We start from the raw sequence: 18635 nt of genomic DNA, 5'->3' as shown, positions 1-18635 counted from the left end.
ACTAAGTCTATCCTTTTTTTCATCTGACTTGAAGCTCTTTTTTTAAATCAGCTAACCCAAACCCTAGACCTTGTCTAGTGACTCTCAGGGAATCAATATATTTCTGTGATTTCTTTATATTTCTAAGTCTGTGGTGTTTGCATCTTGGTTGTTTTACAGCATCAACGCATCAACAAATTGATAAACTGTGGCAATATCTCAAGAAGACAAGCAGAGATCCTGTGATTGGTCCGTTTTTTTTTTTTGTTTTAAACTTATTTTTAAACCTTCACATTTGTAAAAAGGACATTTCCCTCAACATAATCTTTGTTTGAAATTTCCCTCAACATAATCTTTGTTTGAAATGTTTTAGGGCTTTGCAGACTTTGTACTCAAATACAACTGCGAGTAAAGATTATGCAATCTTTAATAGTGACCATTATGTCTTCCAGGCTTAAGTGCACTTTTTGAATGCCATTGTGATCAGTGTGACCCCATCTACCTCTGTGAGTGCTGCTCTATGAAGATCCCAGAGAAGGACATCGTCAGCCATGTCACTGGAGTTCAGCACCAGAGGATGTTTTTGTTGGTGGGTGAATTTGAAACAAAAAGGCTGTATTTTTTCTTTTTGGACACATCTTGATCAAATTCATCATGTCCTCTTCCCATATTGTCTTGCTTGTTTGAAGTATTTAGAATTTGTACAATTCATGTATGTTTTAAGGCCCACTTCCATGTGTTTCAGGGGAATGTGAAATACAAAAACCCCTGATAAAAATACTGGTGACTACTGATTATTTTGATGTAGGTCTGTCAGTTAGATTATACATTTAGTAAAATACAATGTGTGAGAGGCAGCTCTATGCCTTTTGGCTTCAATTTACTGCCTCACCAATTGCGTCCCCAATATCTCCAGCCTCCATAAGGAGTGTGCACATGGTTCAGCGTTTGCTTTCAGGTGCTCACATTTATGGTCGAGTTTGTTTGAATGGAACAAGTGTCGGGGCCCATTTTTTGCAAGTGCAAGGTTTAGAAATAATCTCATTTAGATTTAGCTAGTTTTTAGAGCCTAGAAATAGTGTAAGATTCTGTCCTACTACACACACATGCTGTTAGTGACCAATGCTTAAAATTATATTCTTATGGATCAGACTGCCATTGAACAAAGCACCAAACCCCACCCCCACCAGCTCTGGAGCGACTGCCGGGGGCAGCTCTGATTAGATCGATTAAGTCTAACGGTCGTGACGTCAAAATCAACCGACCGCGGTTTAGTTCGCTCTAGCGTAAGGTTAACTTTTTACTTCTCTCGGCTGCATTAACTCTTCAAACTTCATATAAGTGTTGTTAATTGGTAGAGATTATGCAGCTGAACAAAACAGCTACGCATCCGAGACGTGTGTTTGCCACAGCTTATTTTCTGCAGTGATCCAAAATTCAATGCAAAAAGAGGTGAATTGTAGTTACAGTCCATGGTTCGAATCCATGGCGAAGCTACTTCCTGGTTGTCCTACAAAAATAGGTCATCACTTTTCCAGCATTAATTTATTTTATACTTGTAGAAGCTTTGTGGATTCGTCTTAGCTTTGTTTTATTAATGGTGTCATATGTCATCCCTTGTAAAGAAAACATTTGATACTGGACTCAAAATCCCCCTTCTCTCAGTCATCCACTGATTCTTAACTTCAGATAGATTACCGCTGTGAACCACAGGGGCGTCTCCTGTGACTCTCTCTCTCGTGGGGGCACTAAACTGAGAGTTACAATTGAGGTCTTTGACACTTCACCTCCAAATAAACAACCCACAGATTGTTTTAGTTAACTGTGTACAACCTTTTGAGATGAACGCGTTAAGTGATTGGGACCAGGTCAGAAGAGCTCCTTTCTGTGAATCAATCAACATTGACAAAATCGTAAAATCTCTGGGAAGGAACCTCAAGAAGCCATAAAACTGACAAGAGACTTTTAGGTTCATCAAACTAAACTACTTGTGCATCAAACAAATGTCCTTTTAATTTCTGGTTTTAATATCTGTGTTTGTCAGGTTGAAAGTGACAGTTTGATACGATTTACGTTTTCATATGATCTATATTACTCAAGTAAGAATTGTTTAAAAGTTATTTCTTGGATTTAAGTTGAACATCTTCCTCCCACCTTGTGCTCTGTATTTTCTAAGGCACATACAACTTTAAACATATATTTCGACTCTGTATTATCATATTGCACATGATCACACATAGAGGGTAACATTCTTTTCTATGTTTTCATACTATTGATCTATGATGCATTTCCTCTGATTAATTGATTAACAGTGTACTTTGAATTACAGATTTCAAGAATATCTTCCTGAATGTTCAGAGATGACTCTCAATGTCTAAACTCAGAATGCTCATATTTAATTAAATATGGTGACGTCATAAAGCGTTTAGTTAGTAATTCACCTCTTGAGTTGTTGGATCCTTGTCTCACTATGAGTGGAGCAAAGCCTCCCCCCCTTTCCTGCCTGCTACAAAGGATGAGACAAGAGGAGTTAGAGTTCTGTCTAAGTTTTTGTTGAGGTGCGTTGCGTCTTGTTTGAGTCTTCTTTGTTTCTCGTCTTTCGGACTCATGAAAATGATCATGAAAATGATCTGCTGGTCTGATCACTTCTCGAGATATCAGTCTTTTTGTGTTTTTATTTTTAAGCCACACAACTTCACATCGTTTTTATGTTTAAAGTATTTTCATCATCTTTTCTGACTAAATCTAATTTGATTTGGCCAACAAGTTTGATTTTTTTTTTTAGCTAATTTTTGTTAGAGCGTAATCCATTTTTAATCCACTCCGAGCCGCTCAGTACCTTTTTTAAATGCTGGACCACGCGGGGAAGTTTGACTGAACACCACGAATGTAAGATTCTGTCACAGCTTCGACTTCGAGAGAGAAAACTCGAGGAGGGGTCGTTGTCAACACAGCCACTCCGAGTAGATTCTCTAATCACATTTATTTTTCTAACCACATTTTTCTTGAAATCATTACCAACCTCTCGTTGTTTCTTTTGTTACTTTTGTACCTTTTATAACGCCTCCAAAAGATTAGAATCAAAACTCTACAGTTAAGATCAAAATCATAGTCAGTATAATCTTTTATATTTTTCTGTATTATTGGTCACTATTTTTGTAATAAATTCACACTGAATCATTTTGAACCTTATGTGTTGTTTACTGACTGAAATGCTCTTGGAGAATTCAACCTTTTTATTATGAAAGTGATTAACTAATAATTTTCTTCCGTTAAACTGGAAGATGGTGCCCCGAGGAAATATGAATATCTTAATCAATTAAATATGCTACACCCTTCACATTGGACATTGTTCCAGCTACTCTGTTTCACTTTGCAAATCAATTGTTGTTCACTAATTCAATGATTATTGGTTGCTGCTAAAACTTCTTATGTACCTTTTTAAAGTTCACCAAAGTGATTTTTATAAGAAGTGTATGGCAACTTCACTCAAGAAAGAATGAAAGTAGTGTTGTTCACATTGAATTAATATACAACAAATTGTCTTTTGTGCTTACTTAATGACTTGTCCTGTCTTTGTTTCTGACATCAGGGGTTCAAGCCGTTTCCAAGTCCACCAGGGATGTATCAGGGGATGAAGTTTTGTCATTATGCAGCTTTGCTTGAGAAACACAGCGGCTATGGAGAGGCTCAGGTTTGGTCTTTGAATTCTCAATATCCTTGTAATAGGAATAGTAAGAATGACAGTTAACTATTGTTGAAGTATTTCATGACAACTGTTACCAAAGTCTACTCTTCTATAACAAGCTACGTCAGACTGTTGTGTGTGAGATGCCAAAAAAAGAAAAAAAAAATGTCATCAACTATATAACGTGTGAAAAAGCAAACATATTCTATATTGATTTACATCAGAAGTGTGTGATGACAACGTATACCATAGAACTTGTACTATGTTAAATGTGTGCATGCTCATTCAAACACTGACAAGTTTGTTTAGTTCAACATAAGAAAGGCTTGAAATGTATATATTTTTAAAGTGTAGTTTGAAAGAAACCAGATGTAATTGTTTCATAACAGCTACTAGGATCCCTCACATAGCGTATTTAATCTGCTCAAATAATCATTTACAATACCATTTAATGATCAGTGTGGAGCCATTATATACAGTACCACAGGTGTCATAAATGCCTTCCCACTTTAGATATTTCTATACGTGGTCTGGAGAATCACACTACCTTTACTCTTTAAATGTCAAACCTCTATTTGAAGAACACTTCATCATTCTACTGTCAACTGAGGCCATACATTATACTTTTGGAATACCTCATATTACATGTTTCTCTTCAAATATGGTCATAGCGTCTCCGAATAGATCGTAGTCTGCTAACAGCAAAGTCACCTCTACAAAGTGTAACCAAACTGAACGTATTCACAGAAATTCGTATTATCAATTTTATTAGTTTATTAATTGTCAACTTCATATCAGTATTGTGAACTCCAAAGCAGTTTAAATTAGGAATGACACAGACAATAGTTCTGAATTTTATTTCAAAATGTAATATAGAAATGTTTAACAATAATGTATATCAATGAAATGGATATAAGAAAATATGATTCTTATGGCTGTGATGATGCAATTATTTATATGACAATGAAATGTTATAGATGGACTCCATAACAGTCAGTCGTATGGTGAAATTGTTTGTTTGAGATAAAACGCGGTATTGTTTGAATGATTTCACCAGCAAACAAATAAAGGTGATTTACAAATCTTGGGATTAAATTTGGACTTGGATTCTGAAGGAGACACCACCAATCTTGATATCAATGCCCTCTCAGAACAGATATATTTTTACTTTTTCCTTGAGTTACAAATATATAGACTCAGAAAGGCATAAATGTTCATTTGATAAATAATGAAATGTTGCGGGTTAAACCAGAGTTATTGAGCAGTGATTTAAAGGATTGTCTTTCTGAGAAGCTGCAGAGTTGTAAAAGGTTCTGCCCCCTGGTTATTTTTATGACTTCCTTTTAACACAAGGCTATCAAGCTGGTCACAGGTCACAGCTTTGAGGTTAGTTTGTAGGTAACAGAGCGCATCGTTTCATGCTCTGTAAAGCTTGTCTGAGAGAGAGTGGCTTTCAAATCATGAATAAGTTCATTTGATCTTGTTAGAAAGTAAACAAGATGTTAATCAACAGCCTGTAGGTCCGCCGGGAGAGGTTGTAAAAGAAGGGTGCTGTGAATATCACTTCACTCATTAAGACCACACGTTGATTCAGCTAATGTCATGGGGCTTAATGTCTGTTCCAAAGCATAGTCTGCAAAGTGATACCAAGTGCATTATAGATGTATGTTCTATCGATTCAAATAGTGATATTGATTATATACTTCAGTACAGAAATAATGGAGCCAGGGCAAGGTGGATAGTTTTTTTTTTTTTTTATTTAAAAAAAAAATGTTTTAAGCCTTTTAGAATTAACAGAAATGGTGTTAGTAAGGTTTTTCATGAATTAATTCATCTTGGTAACTTTGTGAATGTATCCTATACATCTGTCCACTATCTAAAAGTGAAGTAACTACGTGAGTAGCTGTAACCATATATCAGTAAAATATCTCACAGCAGCAGAGTTGTATTTGGATTGGAGCCAGCTGTCTGTTTTAATAAAAGGTATTCTAAGAATGAAATGTGTGTCTGGCATTTACGAGTCCAGGTGATGTCTTCTTTCTAGCCTGATAGAGATTTACCCAAACAGTAAAAATGTGTAGGCTGGACCTTCTAGTTTGTTAACAGAGAAACTTTGTCAGATAGCAATTGCCAATGATTGTGTTCTATTGCATTGTCTGACCGTGGCCGAAATAAATTCTAAAATAATCAATAGTCCGTTCTGCAATTTTATCGTTAGACAGCGGAAACAAGCCCCATGGGAATTTGTAGACCGTCCCTGCTAACAGAATGTAAGCAGCTCTGTTAACATAAAGTCTGTCGACCATTTGTGCTCTTTTGCTGTTCTGTCTGACCTCAGCGGAATATATCCTAAAATAATGCATGTTCATGCATTTTCATGAATTAACTGGACAATTATGATTTGCCCAATGAAGCAGCCCTTCCCAAACAGGATCAAGTCCTCCATTGAAACTTAAAGCCACATGACATTATCAAGTTTCGACCAACTGTCGGTTGAATTGTAAAAAGTGGGCAGTGCTACAGCTCAGTAGGAGGTGTTTAAAAAAAAAAAGCAGAAGACCCTCGGGTAGTTCTTGAGTCCCGGTCCTTGAAAGACTGATGAGCACCTTCTTTGTTTAATGATTGATTAACTGTGTTTTGTCGGACTCAGTTGGACTCACTAATGGCTTTAAGACTTCAACTGCAAATCAAAGTAGGTTTTGAACAAAGAGTGATCAAGACGTCTGAGACCTTACTGGGATTTTTTAAATTCCTTTTGGAATGGACTTGTTGCATTCACAGCCCTCATCTTAAATGGACTTTACATGGGCGTACTTTTCTTTTTGAAATGTCGTGCACTTCAGTTATGTCATCATGGGATCTGAGTTCTTTAGTGTCTCTTGTTTGGGCTTTTTTGATAATACAATTATATATATTCTGGGAGTACTTGAAAGGGAGTTTGGGCATGCTTCCTGTGACCTACACTTCAAAAAATGTTTTTAAAAATATGTTCCTTGTAAATGCCTTGTCTCCTTAGATTTGTCCTGGATGAACTGATATGTATGACTGTGATTACTTAACTTTTAAATGTAGAATAGAAGTTGACCAGTGATATAAAATTGTTCGACAGGGATCTTCAATTTTATATAAATATGTATATAAATTCAGAGTGTCAGATGGTACATCATTAAATTTATGTGCAGATTTTCTCTTGGAGCTAACCATTTGTTCAAAGTTTCTTGTTGATAGTACGAATTTCTGTGAATACGGTCAGTTTGGGTACACTTTGTAGAGGTGACTTTGCTGTTAGCAGACTACGATCTATTCGGAGAAGCTATGACCATATTTGAAGAGAAACATGTAATATGAGGTATTCCAAAAGCATAATGTATGGCCTCAGTTGACAGTAGAATGAGGAATTGTTCTTCAAATAGAGGTTTGACATTGAAAGAGTAAAGGTGATGTGATTCTTCAGACCATGTATAGAAATATCCAAAGTGGGAAGGAATTTATGACACCTGTTGAACTGTATATAATGGCTCCACACTGATCATTAAATTGTCTATCTTTCAGCCTGCACGGAGTCTCAGTGTTGTCTGTTAGATTAGAACCACGGCCGTGATATGCTGCGTTAATATTATCCAGTCTGTTGATAGATTCAGCTTTAGAGACATTTATATTATTCAACCCATCACTGGTCTATCCAGGTTATAAAATATTGAGTGTGCTAAGTGTTCTACCTTTTTGTAAGTTTTTATTTACACAACATGACAGACAAATTTTTGTTTACATCTTGACTTCAGGTTTTGGATCTGGAAAAAGAGATGTATAATAACATCTTGAAGCAAAATTTTAAATCAGGTAAGTGTAAATCTCTCCATAGCTATTGGAAATTGACTTGATTAATTTAAACATCAAAATAAAAGTTTTTCTGTTGAATTTCCATCAAATCTTCAAAGCCATACAAACCGTCAAGGAACTACAGGCTCAGCAGAGAAGTGTTTCTGAACCCTCCTCAATCTCTGCTCTGTCAAATTCTCAACCTGTGGACACCCCCTTCTCCCCTCGGGCTCATAATGAAGCCAGTAATCTCCTGGATAACTATCAGGTTAGTCAGAAGGTGTTTTCAGACCAGTTCTGTGGACTTTTTTAAGATCAACTGTATTTGCCCAAGACATGGTAACAGCTGGCGTGAGCCTTATAGTGACCCTAGCTAGCTTGTAGTGATTTATGTTTTGTATTCTTGTTTTTTTTAATCTGCTTACGTACATCACTGCTTGGTGAATATCAAGCAATGCAGCAACCTGGTGGGAAGTACTTTCAAGATTTTTATTTTCCATTTTGATGAGTCAAATGATAAACCAACTGGAACATGGTGGAGCACTCGTAAAGAACAACGTTTTAAATGCTTACATTTGGGAAAACAGTCTATCTCGAACGATAACTATATTATTGTTGGATTGTACCTCATGAAACATTTGATGTGCAGTGGCAAAGCATTTGTGTAGCTCCTACAGCTAAAAAAGAAAAAAAAAAGTGGTTCATCTATATCTTTGTTTCATTTAAAGGTGGTGGCTATGGACTGTGATTCAGAAGATTCTGAGGCAAGGCTGTCCTCAGTAATTAGCTCTGAAAGAGAAGATGCCAAAGTGACCCACAACAAAGAGTCCGCTTCAGCCTCTAATGTTTACTCCGGCCTGACTGTTTCAAAAAGTAGTGAAGAGACATCTTCTCGTATTTGTGTTTCTACAAATAAGACGAGCTCAACATGTGCACATCCTGATTCCACAGGAAAGCTTTCAAAAGCTGAACTCATCTCAAACACAAATATAAGACCGATAAAAGAAGAAACCACTTCCAATATAGTGGGGACATCTCAGTGTGCAGAAACTTCAAATCATGTTGTAACCAACTCCATTATATCTACAACAGCTATCCCTACAGGCACAGTATCCTGTTCATCTTCAGGTAGCATCAAAAAAACAGCAATCACGCCCCTCTCAAAACCTACTGCCAACATAACCAGTTCTTCTGCAGCCACCACTTCCAAATCTGGATCATCTGTCAACAAATGTGCACCATCAACATCCAGTTCTTTTCCAACAGACAAGTCAACAATAGCCAAATCCCATACCAGTCCAACAACCACCACATGTGCAGCTCAAACCACCATGAAAGCTTCCAACACATGTGCATCATCTACAACCAGTGTCAGTGCGACCACCACCAAATCCACCAGAAGGCACTCCAGTAATGGTCCAACAACTGCCACATCTGCAACTCAAACCAACATGAAAGCTTCCAACACATGTGCATCATCTACAACCAGTGTCAGTGCGACCACCACCAGAAGGCACTCCAGTAATAGTCCAACAACCGCCACACCTGCAGCTCCTGGTTACAGTTGCGCTACAACTGCTGCCAACATTGGAGAAAGTGTCAACAAATGTGCACCATCTACATCCAGTTCAAATGCAAAAACTGGATTCAACTTTAACACCATTTTCACAACCGATCCCACTGCAGCTCCAAGCAAAAGTGGGACAAAAACTGTCAGGAGAGAATGTGCAACATCTATGTCTCGTACCAATGCAATGACCGCAGCTTACTTAAACACCACTGACAAATCTGGAAATCCAGAAGTCTGTGACAAGACTGCACTTGTGAAGAAATCAGCAGGGTCAAATGCTGATGAGGCAACAAAAAATCCCAACATGACTGGACCTAAAAGCACTGTTAAAATTGGTGAGAATTATTTTAGTTCAACAGCGATTAGTCAAAAAGTAATTTTTTCCCCTCCTATTAGTTGTTTTCATTTGTGTTTTTAGTATTTATTGTTGTCTTTACTTGACAGGTGTGGAACAAATGATTGAAGTGTTGAGTGGAAATAGAAGGCAGCTTTACTGTCAGCTGTGTGCATCAAGGCTGAGTCGTTCCGGACACCCAAGCAGCCACAAACACAAGCTCAACTATATGGTACGTGCTTGATTACTATTGTTCTTTTAGTTTAGAATATTGTACGCTTGTAAAGCATGGCAGTATTAAACATGGAAACGTGCTTTTTTATAGAAAATGAAGTTACCTTATTGGAGTGCTGAGCCATCTGAGTTGAAAAGCAAACTCGCCAGCATGGTGGCCCGCTTTGTTGAACTTGAACAATTTGCTGGAGCCCCTAGAATCCAGGTGAGCCACATGAGTCTTTTATACAAAACTGAATGACTAACAGTCTTTGTGGTTTACCTTTTGTATGTATCGTATTACATCAATAAAGGGGATTACAATTATTTAAAGGTAGAGTCAGTAGAACTGTTTTTAAATTGGCCATTCCTACTGGGTTCATCCAGAAGACACGCCCACTGTAGGATTTAGCGTGTACGTTTCTGTAGCTACATTGGAAGCTATCGAAGAATAAACATTTGTGGTAAAGGAAAAGCTGATGATTTAGCAAGTCGCATGTGCGAAAGCCAACCCAAGGTTCAAACTATTATGGAAGAAGTTTTTTCTGTTTTTCTTGCCTCTTCGTTCACGTTGGTCATATTCGCCAGTTTGAATCACGTCCACTCCCACTCTCACCTACCCGCTGATAGTGGACGGGGGGAATAAATATCCAGAGTCAACAAGAACAGAACAAAATATCAAGATCCAGGCAGAAGACGGGGTATTTGCAGACTGTTAACACACCACGTATGGATTGATGATTGAGCAGCATTACTTTTATATTTTATTTTTTAGGAAAAAGCGACCGACTCTGTCTTTAAAGAAAAACTCATGAGTAACCTTTTAAATCGTTACGGTTATTAATTTTGGCCATGGCACAGACACTGAACTTGATTGTAAAACAATGGGAATGATTTTGGTTTTCACGGGTAAGATCAGTTTAAATATTTAAGTCGTGGTTAATGATGCGCTCCCTCGGATTGACTTTGTTTACTTGAGCAAGAGACATACGTGTATGGATCAAGATTTCCGAATAAATCATCAGTTGAGAATTTGAGAGTATTTAAATGCATCTTTGTGAAGCCCTGTGCCTTGGTTAGTGATATTGTTGCAAAAACAAATTTAGAAGTCATCTGTATCATAAAACATGGGCACACTTCAAAGTGTGTTCAACCAAGCACTTTTTTCTTTAATGGCCCTTGCTTTTCTTTCTTTTATCTAGACATTGGAAGTTACTACGGATGTATACGATGAGCTGAAAAAGCTTGACGAGGACAAAGGTACCTTTTAAAATGTGTATCTGAGTTACACCTCATAAATCTGGATTTTGAACTTGCATATGAAAGCGTAAACTAGAAGCAAGCTCCCAACAACTGGTTGATTTGTAAGGGTACTGTCATGAAGAAAAGTGTTGTGCTGATGTGATCAAATAAAACTGTCTTTAATATTTAAAGAACACTGTTCCAATCACGCCTGACCCACACACATCCTGTCGACCAGAGGCCTCTGCATGAACTTCTGCTTTTACAGGAAACCTTTGCATGAACCCATCAGCTCTTCTCTGATTTAACATACAGACACTGTTTAGACTGTTTTGTGCTAAAATGTGTTTCCCAACTTTTGAGCTTCTCTGCAGACTGACTGATTGATTAATTTGCAGTCTTTATTCATATTCTCATCTAAATATTTCCATAACAGTACAGAGAGAGAGCTCAATGGAAAATGTTCCTGACAAAGGCATTCCCTTTGTTCTATACATTTAAATCAGAGAACTGAATCCAAATCGTTTCAGAAGTATTACCGTTCCTCAGAATAACCCAGGAGGAGCAAAATGGTACTGGGGAGACGAACATCTTTGTTAACTTGCTTTGCCAGCTGCCAACCCAACCCAGCACAAATACAGTCATATTTAGTTTCATGACTTGGCACTAATGCATGTCTTCATATCTTATGTAATTGCTATCGTCTGAATTCCCTGAATGACTAACTTTTACTGTTAAGGGAAATGCATGGCGACGTGTCTTATTTGTATTTAAGTTAACTGTGAATGATATATGATGAACGCGACGTTCAAATCACAGAAGATGTCTCTAAATGTTTATGGCAGTAGATTGTTTCACAGTTTGAAATCTGTCTTCACTTGCAGCTTTAGCGCGAGTGACAGAAATGAAAAGAGAGAGAGACTCGGGGGTCTCGTCCTCCACGGCTGATCCTGTGCAGGTGTGGACACAGGATGCTCACTTGTCCAGTCCGCTTGACTCCAGCCCAGATGATGGTAAGTGTAATGTCTGATCACCAAGTTTGAAATGTATACATTTCATCCTCCTGCATATTCATCACAACCTTTTTACTCCTTGATGTTGTGGCTGAATTATGTTTCGGGTCTTTACTCGATAATTCGACACAGACGTATCTAAACTTTTCAGTGTGTATCATCTACTGCTGTTTTTGTTTCTCAGAGATAGACTTGTGGCAGAATGAAACAGCAGGACTTTCTTCTGAAGTCCAATCTGTGCAGGAGAACAAACATGAGCTCCAGACATCACTTGTCAAGATTGCTGGTAAGAATCAACAAACTTACAATGGCTTGTTGTCTATTAACTTACGGCTTTTATTATGTGAGATAATGAGTCAATTTCAAGTGTTAGGTTTTGGGTTGTTTCTGTTGTATACATTCAATGATGAACAGACTAGGGATTCTAGAACACCTTCAATGACATTAACTGACAAAGTTTCTCTGTTAACAAACTTTTATTTTACTTTTATATTCTGCAAGAAAGTACAGCCTTTAAATTCCTTTTCTCTACGGGTACATCTGTACTTCCATTTAAAGTATTAAATACTGCAAGATAGTGTGTGTGTGTGGACTAGACCGGCTTAGGACTAGAAAGAAGGCATTTCCTTTCCTTCTCCTTACACTAACAGTCGGCTCCAATCCAAATATAACTCTGCTGCTGTGAGATGTTCTACCTATATACGGTTACAGCTACTCGACCTCGAGTAGTCATTCTTCGATGGTAGAGAGATTTAAATGATGCTTTCACAAAGTTACCAAACTGAATGAATTTATTGAAAATCGTGCTAACAAAAAGGACAATGATCTCACTGCTGGTCAGTCAGACAGAACCAAAGGTTTGATGAGTTTAGGTCCAGAAGGTCTTTTTTGTTCTTACACTTAGACCAACTCAAACTCGAAAAAAAGTAGTCAGAATCCGAATCAGGTTTTATTGCCAAGTACATTTACACATGCAAGGAATTTGTCTTGGTGTATTGGCAAAAACATTTATCAAGGGAAGTAAAGCCAAAATAGCAGGAACTTAAATAAAAATAAAATATAAGTAGCAAGTGGTTAATAGAAAACATTTGAGTTTGATGTGTCGCCTCAGGCTGAAGTCCCACCTGAAGGTGAAAACAAAACTTTGCTTCAGCTTTTTCGCTTGTGGAAATATTGCTGTATCAACTGACTGCATTTCTACTTTTTAATGACGTGTATTGCCATTTATTGTCCTTTCTATTTTTCCTTGAAGCTGTCAAAAAAACGCCTGGTAACTCAACTCTTACCTGCAAGTCTGAATCAGCAAGTCCATTTGCTGAAGCCTCTTCATCCCCAGAGACTCGAGAGAATCGAAACCACGAGGAGAAGAGTGATACTGAGTTACCGGTCGCACAGAAGGTGCTGGAAGACTCTGAGAAAACATCAACCGTAAAAGACTCAAACCCGAACGAGCTCTCCTCTGCTCTGTCAGAGAACACAGAACAGCACGACCAGCCGACACCTCGTCACAAAGCAGAACAGTCACAAAGAGGTTCCAGACCCGATCACTACAGTGTATTGAATCCACTTCCAAAGACTTCAGGTACGTTTAATTTGACATCTTTTTAGCATGTATTTCTTTTCTTTTTCATATAATGTGTTGATATTATATTTTACCTGGCTGTCACAGGAGTGGCCTCTCTGGGCTGGAGTAATCTATCCAAATACTTGGCTGTGAAGAATTTGGACTCTGAACAAATCATAGGTGAGTGTCTCCATCCTCACATGCTTTTTCTCATCCTTTATCCTTTTTTTCTTTCCTGAAGAGGAGAAGAAGGCTTTCTAAAGATAAGGGATGACCAGTTTTGAGTTCTTCAAGGTGTGGGCCTTGGAAATGATTAGCTAACTTATCAAATCAGAGATTTTTAACTGCGTAATCACAACACTGTCTTCATTTAGTGTGCATGTTGTTTAGAGACATTTCTCAGCATCATTCTCTCTTTTCTTAGGTTTTCAGACATTCACTAGTTACTATGGTTACAGGAGATGCTCTGTCTGAAACTTTGTTGAAACCCCCTACTAAAAATCATGATCCATTTTAAACAAAATGAAGGTCACTTTGTCACTGCATGATTGAGACAGACTTAAAGCATTTATCAAAACAATGAATCACATGATTGATGATGCTTTAATATGCATGTTTATTGTCATACTTGCCAGTGAATAGAATGAAACCACTGTTATTTCAGTATGCATTTCAATCCTATGAATCAACTATACAAATGCTACTAGTACACAACAATAGCTGTAAAAATTGAGTTTCCATTAAACCATTCAAATTCAAGGGTTTGTAATTTTAAAATAATTTCGAATAACTTTTTTATTATTAGCAATGACGTGCAAAGATTTCTGCTCCAGTACGACATTTGATCCTCCTTTTATATTTATCAGGTCGCCACTCAGTTTGGGAGTGCAGAACTATGTCTCAAACAACCTTCTTCTTGTGTGAGAGCTGCAGCAAGAGGCTCTTCCTCAGTGACATCTGCCAACACATGGTCAGCATGGAGCACTGGCTCAACCACCTGGTGAGTGGTGTTTCATCGACTTGTTGGAGTTCTCTAAACTCAGCACTACTCTCCTCCATGTGTTTTAAACAGTTTTTACTCCTTTCAGCTGAACAGGCACCCTGAATTTATGACCTTCTGGTTTTTGGAGGATTTGGACCATGAGGCGAAACTCGATATTTTAAAGGCCATTGTGAAGAGGGTCTCAGACTGGGAAACCTCCAGCAAGATAGATGCCAGGGTAGGCTTTAAATATCATTTATTGTGCATATGATTTCAAATAACATTCAGCTAATTGTGAGAAGAAGTCAATTTAATCATTGTCTTGTGTAATAGGTCGATGTTTAAAGCATTAATGCACTTCTGTTTTACTGATTGTCACTGTGTTCTTTCATAGTGTAAACTGCTTCCACAAAAAGAATTTTCATACGTTAAGACTGCTCCGTTCAGTGAAGGTAGGAGAAAACACATTATAAAATGTTTATGGTTTAAAAGAAAACATTTCTATTTTTTTCTAATATTCTGTTTGATTTTCGTAGCTTTAAAATTTCTGCAAGACTCCGAGAAAGAACAGAACCCGAGCGTCATCTTTCCTCCAATAAGTGCTCCACAACAAATGGGTGAGCACAGTCATGTTTTTCCTCCAAGTCTAACCAACTGAGACTGAAACTGAGTGCAAATGGATGAGCTTTGGTTTGTGTTGAACAGACCAGCTGCCACAGACACAGATGGACCAAGTAGAATCTGAGCCCACAGAGAGGAAGCCAGCACAGGTTTCACAGACAGACAAGAGACGGGACAATGGTATAGTACCGTTTAATTTGACTGAGAATATTGAACATGAGTTTTTTTCTTTTCTCTGAGCTGTAACCATCTTAAAGTTTTTTTTCTCTCTCTCTCATTTCTTCTCCGTTAATCTCTAAGAAATGACGCAGGAAACAGAAAACAAGCATGTGGATGGTGTTAAGAAAAGAAGAGTTGAGACCAATGTCTCCTCAAGAGCTGATTCTGTTGTTGTTCCATTCTCTGAATCCGGTACATGTCAGATCCCCCAAGAGAATTCAAAGTTCAAACAAGAAATCAGACCCCTGGTCGACGGTCAGCACCAGAGGGCTATCACAGAGTTTCAAACGAAACCGACAGAGGCGAAATCAGTTTCCTTGTCCTCCTCTGTTATTAATGCAAAAACTAGTCCAGCTCTGCCAGTGTCTTCTGGAAATGAATGCTCTTTAACCAAGAAAAGACCAGCTGATGCATCTTTAGAAACCCTGGCCAGATCTTGCAACAGCCAATTAGATGAAAGAAAAAACAGCTCACCACAGCCCAAAATGAAATCGGCCTCCAAGTCCACTCCTGTTCACCCTGCTGCAAGCCACACTCCCGTCTCCTTTGAGGACAAAAAGTCAGGACCTGGACCCAAAGAACTCAAGTCATCTGAACCTGACATAAGCCTTTATGACCTCATCGCTCTGGTCAATGAGAAAAGGTCAGAGAAGACATTGTCCCCCTGTGTGGTAAAGTCTGAGACTTTGTCACCTTGCTCTTACAATCCATCAGTAGGTGTGTCAATCAAACGGGAGCTGGAGTTTGAGCATGTCACATCTGCAATGCCAGAAAAAAAGAAAAGATTGGATTCAAAGGTTGAGTTGAATAAATCTGCAGACGATGCAACGTTACCGCCCAGCACCTCCGATTGCACCGTTGAGCCACAAAGTCAGGAAAGTGTTGATGCTCAAAGCATGCTCAAAAACACGAACCCCTCTGAACCTGTTCCCAACGATGAAGCCACCAATCACAACCGAGATCCGCGAACAAACCCAGAGCCTGACTGCAGGGAGAGCTCTCAGTTGCCCATTAGCCCCATCATAACTCCAAGGCTGGACCCCTCTAAGCCACAGTTAATAGGCCACTATTTTGCAAAGGGTGACACCAAGGTAAATTGTGAGGTTGTTCACAGCATCCCAACAGTCGCAACAGCAAGCCATAGTGAGTCTCAGGCAGCTTCAGCAGGGTACGCCCTAACAAGCCAAATGCCTTACACAACAAATGGATATTCTTTTCTTCCTTCTTCTGGAGCTGTTGGTGACTTTACTAAACCAGCCTATCCCTTGGCATATAATCAGAGTTCATACCAAGGTAGTAGTTATGGTACAACAGGGCTCTACCAAAGCCATTTTAAAACAAATAACGTCTATGTGCCGGCATTTCAACCCTGTTCAGAAACTCCAACACCCCTAGGATGGACGAGTCTGCAAATGCAGCAACAGCAGCAGCTGCATCGGATGATACCGCAACAACAGCAGCAGCAGTTTATACAGCAGCAGCAGCAGCCGCATGTTATGCAGCAGCAGTTTATACAGCAACAGCAGCAGCAGCAGCAGCATTTAATGCAGCAACATCAGCTCATGCAGCAGCAGCTGATGCAGCAGCAGTACTCATGGACAAGGCCTCCTCCACCCATTCACAATCCTCCTCCAGCCAACAGTCATATCTTGACCCAGGACTCTGCAAACTCCTCCTCCTGGTTTTTCCCTGCCACTCCCACCGTTGGGAACTTTCTCTTCAACCAAGTAGAAAGCATATCAAATTTTGACAATTGAGCATCGAGAAAATTCCAGCATATATCTGTAAAGTTTACTTTATTATATATTCTACTGTACAGAAGCACCACACTAAACTAAAATGGGGTGACGAGACTTTTATGGTTGTTGGTTTTTTTTGTGTATGTGTGAATATGAATCAGTTACTCCATCACAGTCAAGTTGACAGTTTTTATTTCACGTATAGGACTGAAAGAAAAGGTTCTGCCTTCCTGGGATTAACTTCTCCGTTCCTGCCCTCAGGTTGGATAGAGACTACAGTTCTGAATCTAAATGAATTCAGTTCACTCTTGAAACACCTTTAAAAAAACAACAAAAAAAACAACAACATAAAATTACTTTTTTAATGGAGGTTATCAGATTTTGCTGGTTTGTTTTGAAGGATTAATCTTCTTGTTAAGCGACTTTTCCGTTTTAAAAATGTACAATGTAACACTTCAGCAGTTATCTACTGTGAGTTTTGTACTTTTTATAGTCATACTTTGTTAATTTTAATAAAAATCTTCTTTTAAAGCATTTCCCCTGTTTTTGGCTGGTGTTCTTTTTCTTTCCCACCTTTTTATTTTTCTTTCCTGAATGTGTTAATACGAAAGAGCAATTTTTGGATCTTGGTCAAGTATTTTTGTTTGAGTAGCTAAATAGTCCGCCGTCTTCGCTCAAAATCAACATTGTGCTGCATATTACTAATTACTTTTAGAACTGTTGTAAAACAAAAAGCAATAGTGGAGTCAATAATGCTGAAATAATACAGCTATGGAAGTGAAGGCCGTTTAAGAAGCATAAACTGTATATGAAACGGATTATTATTGAACTTTATTATGTACAAAAGTGCAGAGTTCAAGGAAAGTAAGATACAGGTGTAGTTTCAGTATTGCACACAATGAATAGATACGTTGATTGGTTAAGATTCAAAATATTATTACAGTTTAAGTATGAATAAAGCACTGAAACACTAAGTTTGTAAACGAGCAGCTAAAATGCAGAGCTTTAAGACTTCCAGAGTGCTTTTTAAATACATTTTCAAAGTTTCTCACCAACAACACTGTCTACAGAGTCTTTTCTGGTGACACTGAAAAATAGAGGCTAAGGGTTGTTGGCTGTCACTGGGGGCTTTTGACCAGACTTTTGGGACTGGGATGGTCCAACTGGGGCACTGACTTGTGTAGAGATTGCCTGTGTAAGAAAGTACTTAGTCTTCCTTGAGTGAGCAAATGTGCTGTGAAGACAGAGGTGTCAGAGAGCCACAGGTGGGTGCATCCTCCACATGGGAAAATACCATACAAATGTAGATAAGGTGACATTGTATTATCTCATCTGTTACATCAAAGAGCCACTGTCTCCAGAAGGACAGCATACACCCAACATCAAAGCATCATTGTTATGTTAAAGATAATGTTTGATTACCGTTTGTCACTGAAGGTAACTTCCTGTCTGTCCTGTATTTAAGGGTTGAAATGTAAAAGTTTGATAGAGAACGCTCTGGACTTCTCTCCACGCTGCGTGTCATTAAAGAGATCTGATTCATGCGCTGAAGTCTGAAGTTCTTCTTGAGACTTAGAAACTCTCTACCTCACAAAGGAGAATTTCCACTACACCTGACTGAAGAGCATTTATGTAGAACTTCTGTCTTCGCT

General features: G+C 38.4%; 1 protein-coding gene and 1 long non-coding RNA gene across 4 annotated transcripts in view; one reads left to right on the top strand and one right to left on the bottom strand.

The window, feature by feature from the left end:
* Positions 1-17097, top strand: part of LOC306839327 (uncharacterized protein) — a 43010-nt gene extending 25913 nt beyond the window's left edge. For 2 of the 3 annotated variants that reach the window (XM_079367954.1, XM_079367953.1), the window contains exons 30-48: positions 160-228; positions 432-568; positions 3572-3673; positions 7450-7507; positions 7606-7754; positions 8215-9391; positions 9501-9622; positions 9716-9829; positions 10806-10863; positions 11730-11858; positions 12043-12144; positions 13111-13440; positions 13528-13602; positions 14289-14422; positions 14511-14642; positions 14799-14856; positions 14941-15021; positions 15110-15205; positions 15326-17097. In XM_079367954.1, the coding sequence (XP_079224080.1) occupies positions 160-228; positions 432-568; positions 3572-3673; positions 7450-7507; positions 7606-7754; positions 8215-9391; positions 9501-9622; positions 9716-9829; positions 10806-10863; positions 11730-11858; positions 12043-12144; positions 13111-13440; positions 13528-13602; positions 14289-14422; positions 14511-14642; positions 14799-14856; positions 14941-15021; positions 15110-15205; positions 15326-17001 (4799 nt within the window). In that variant the 3' untranslated portion in view covers positions 17002-17097. The remainder of the gene's footprint in view (positions 1-159; positions 229-431; positions 569-3571; positions 3674-7449; positions 7508-7605; positions 7755-8214; positions 9392-9500; positions 9623-9715; positions 9830-10805; positions 10864-11729; positions 11859-12042; positions 12145-13110; positions 13441-13527; positions 13603-14288; positions 14423-14510; positions 14643-14798; positions 14857-14940; positions 15022-15109; positions 15206-15325) is intronic. The other variant, XM_079367955.1, reaches the window with a different exon arrangement.
* A 9-nt stretch (positions 17098-17106) lies between these two features.
* LOC306839328 lies at positions 17107-17607 on the bottom strand. Its single transcript, XR_013781180.1, has 2 exons — positions 17341-17607; positions 17107-17264 (listed from the first exon to the last, which is right to left on the bottom strand). It is a non-coding gene; the product is annotated as an uncharacterized lncRNA (long non-coding RNA).
* Positions 17608-18635: the final 1028 nt, after the last annotated feature.

This window comes from Symphodus melops (assembly GCF_947650265.1).
Source record: "Symphodus melops genome assembly, chromosome: 18".
Taxonomy (NCBI): domain Eukaryota; kingdom Metazoa; phylum Chordata; class Actinopteri; order Labriformes; family Labridae; genus Symphodus; species Symphodus melops.
This window is presented reverse-complemented; position numbering and strand designations above follow the sequence as displayed.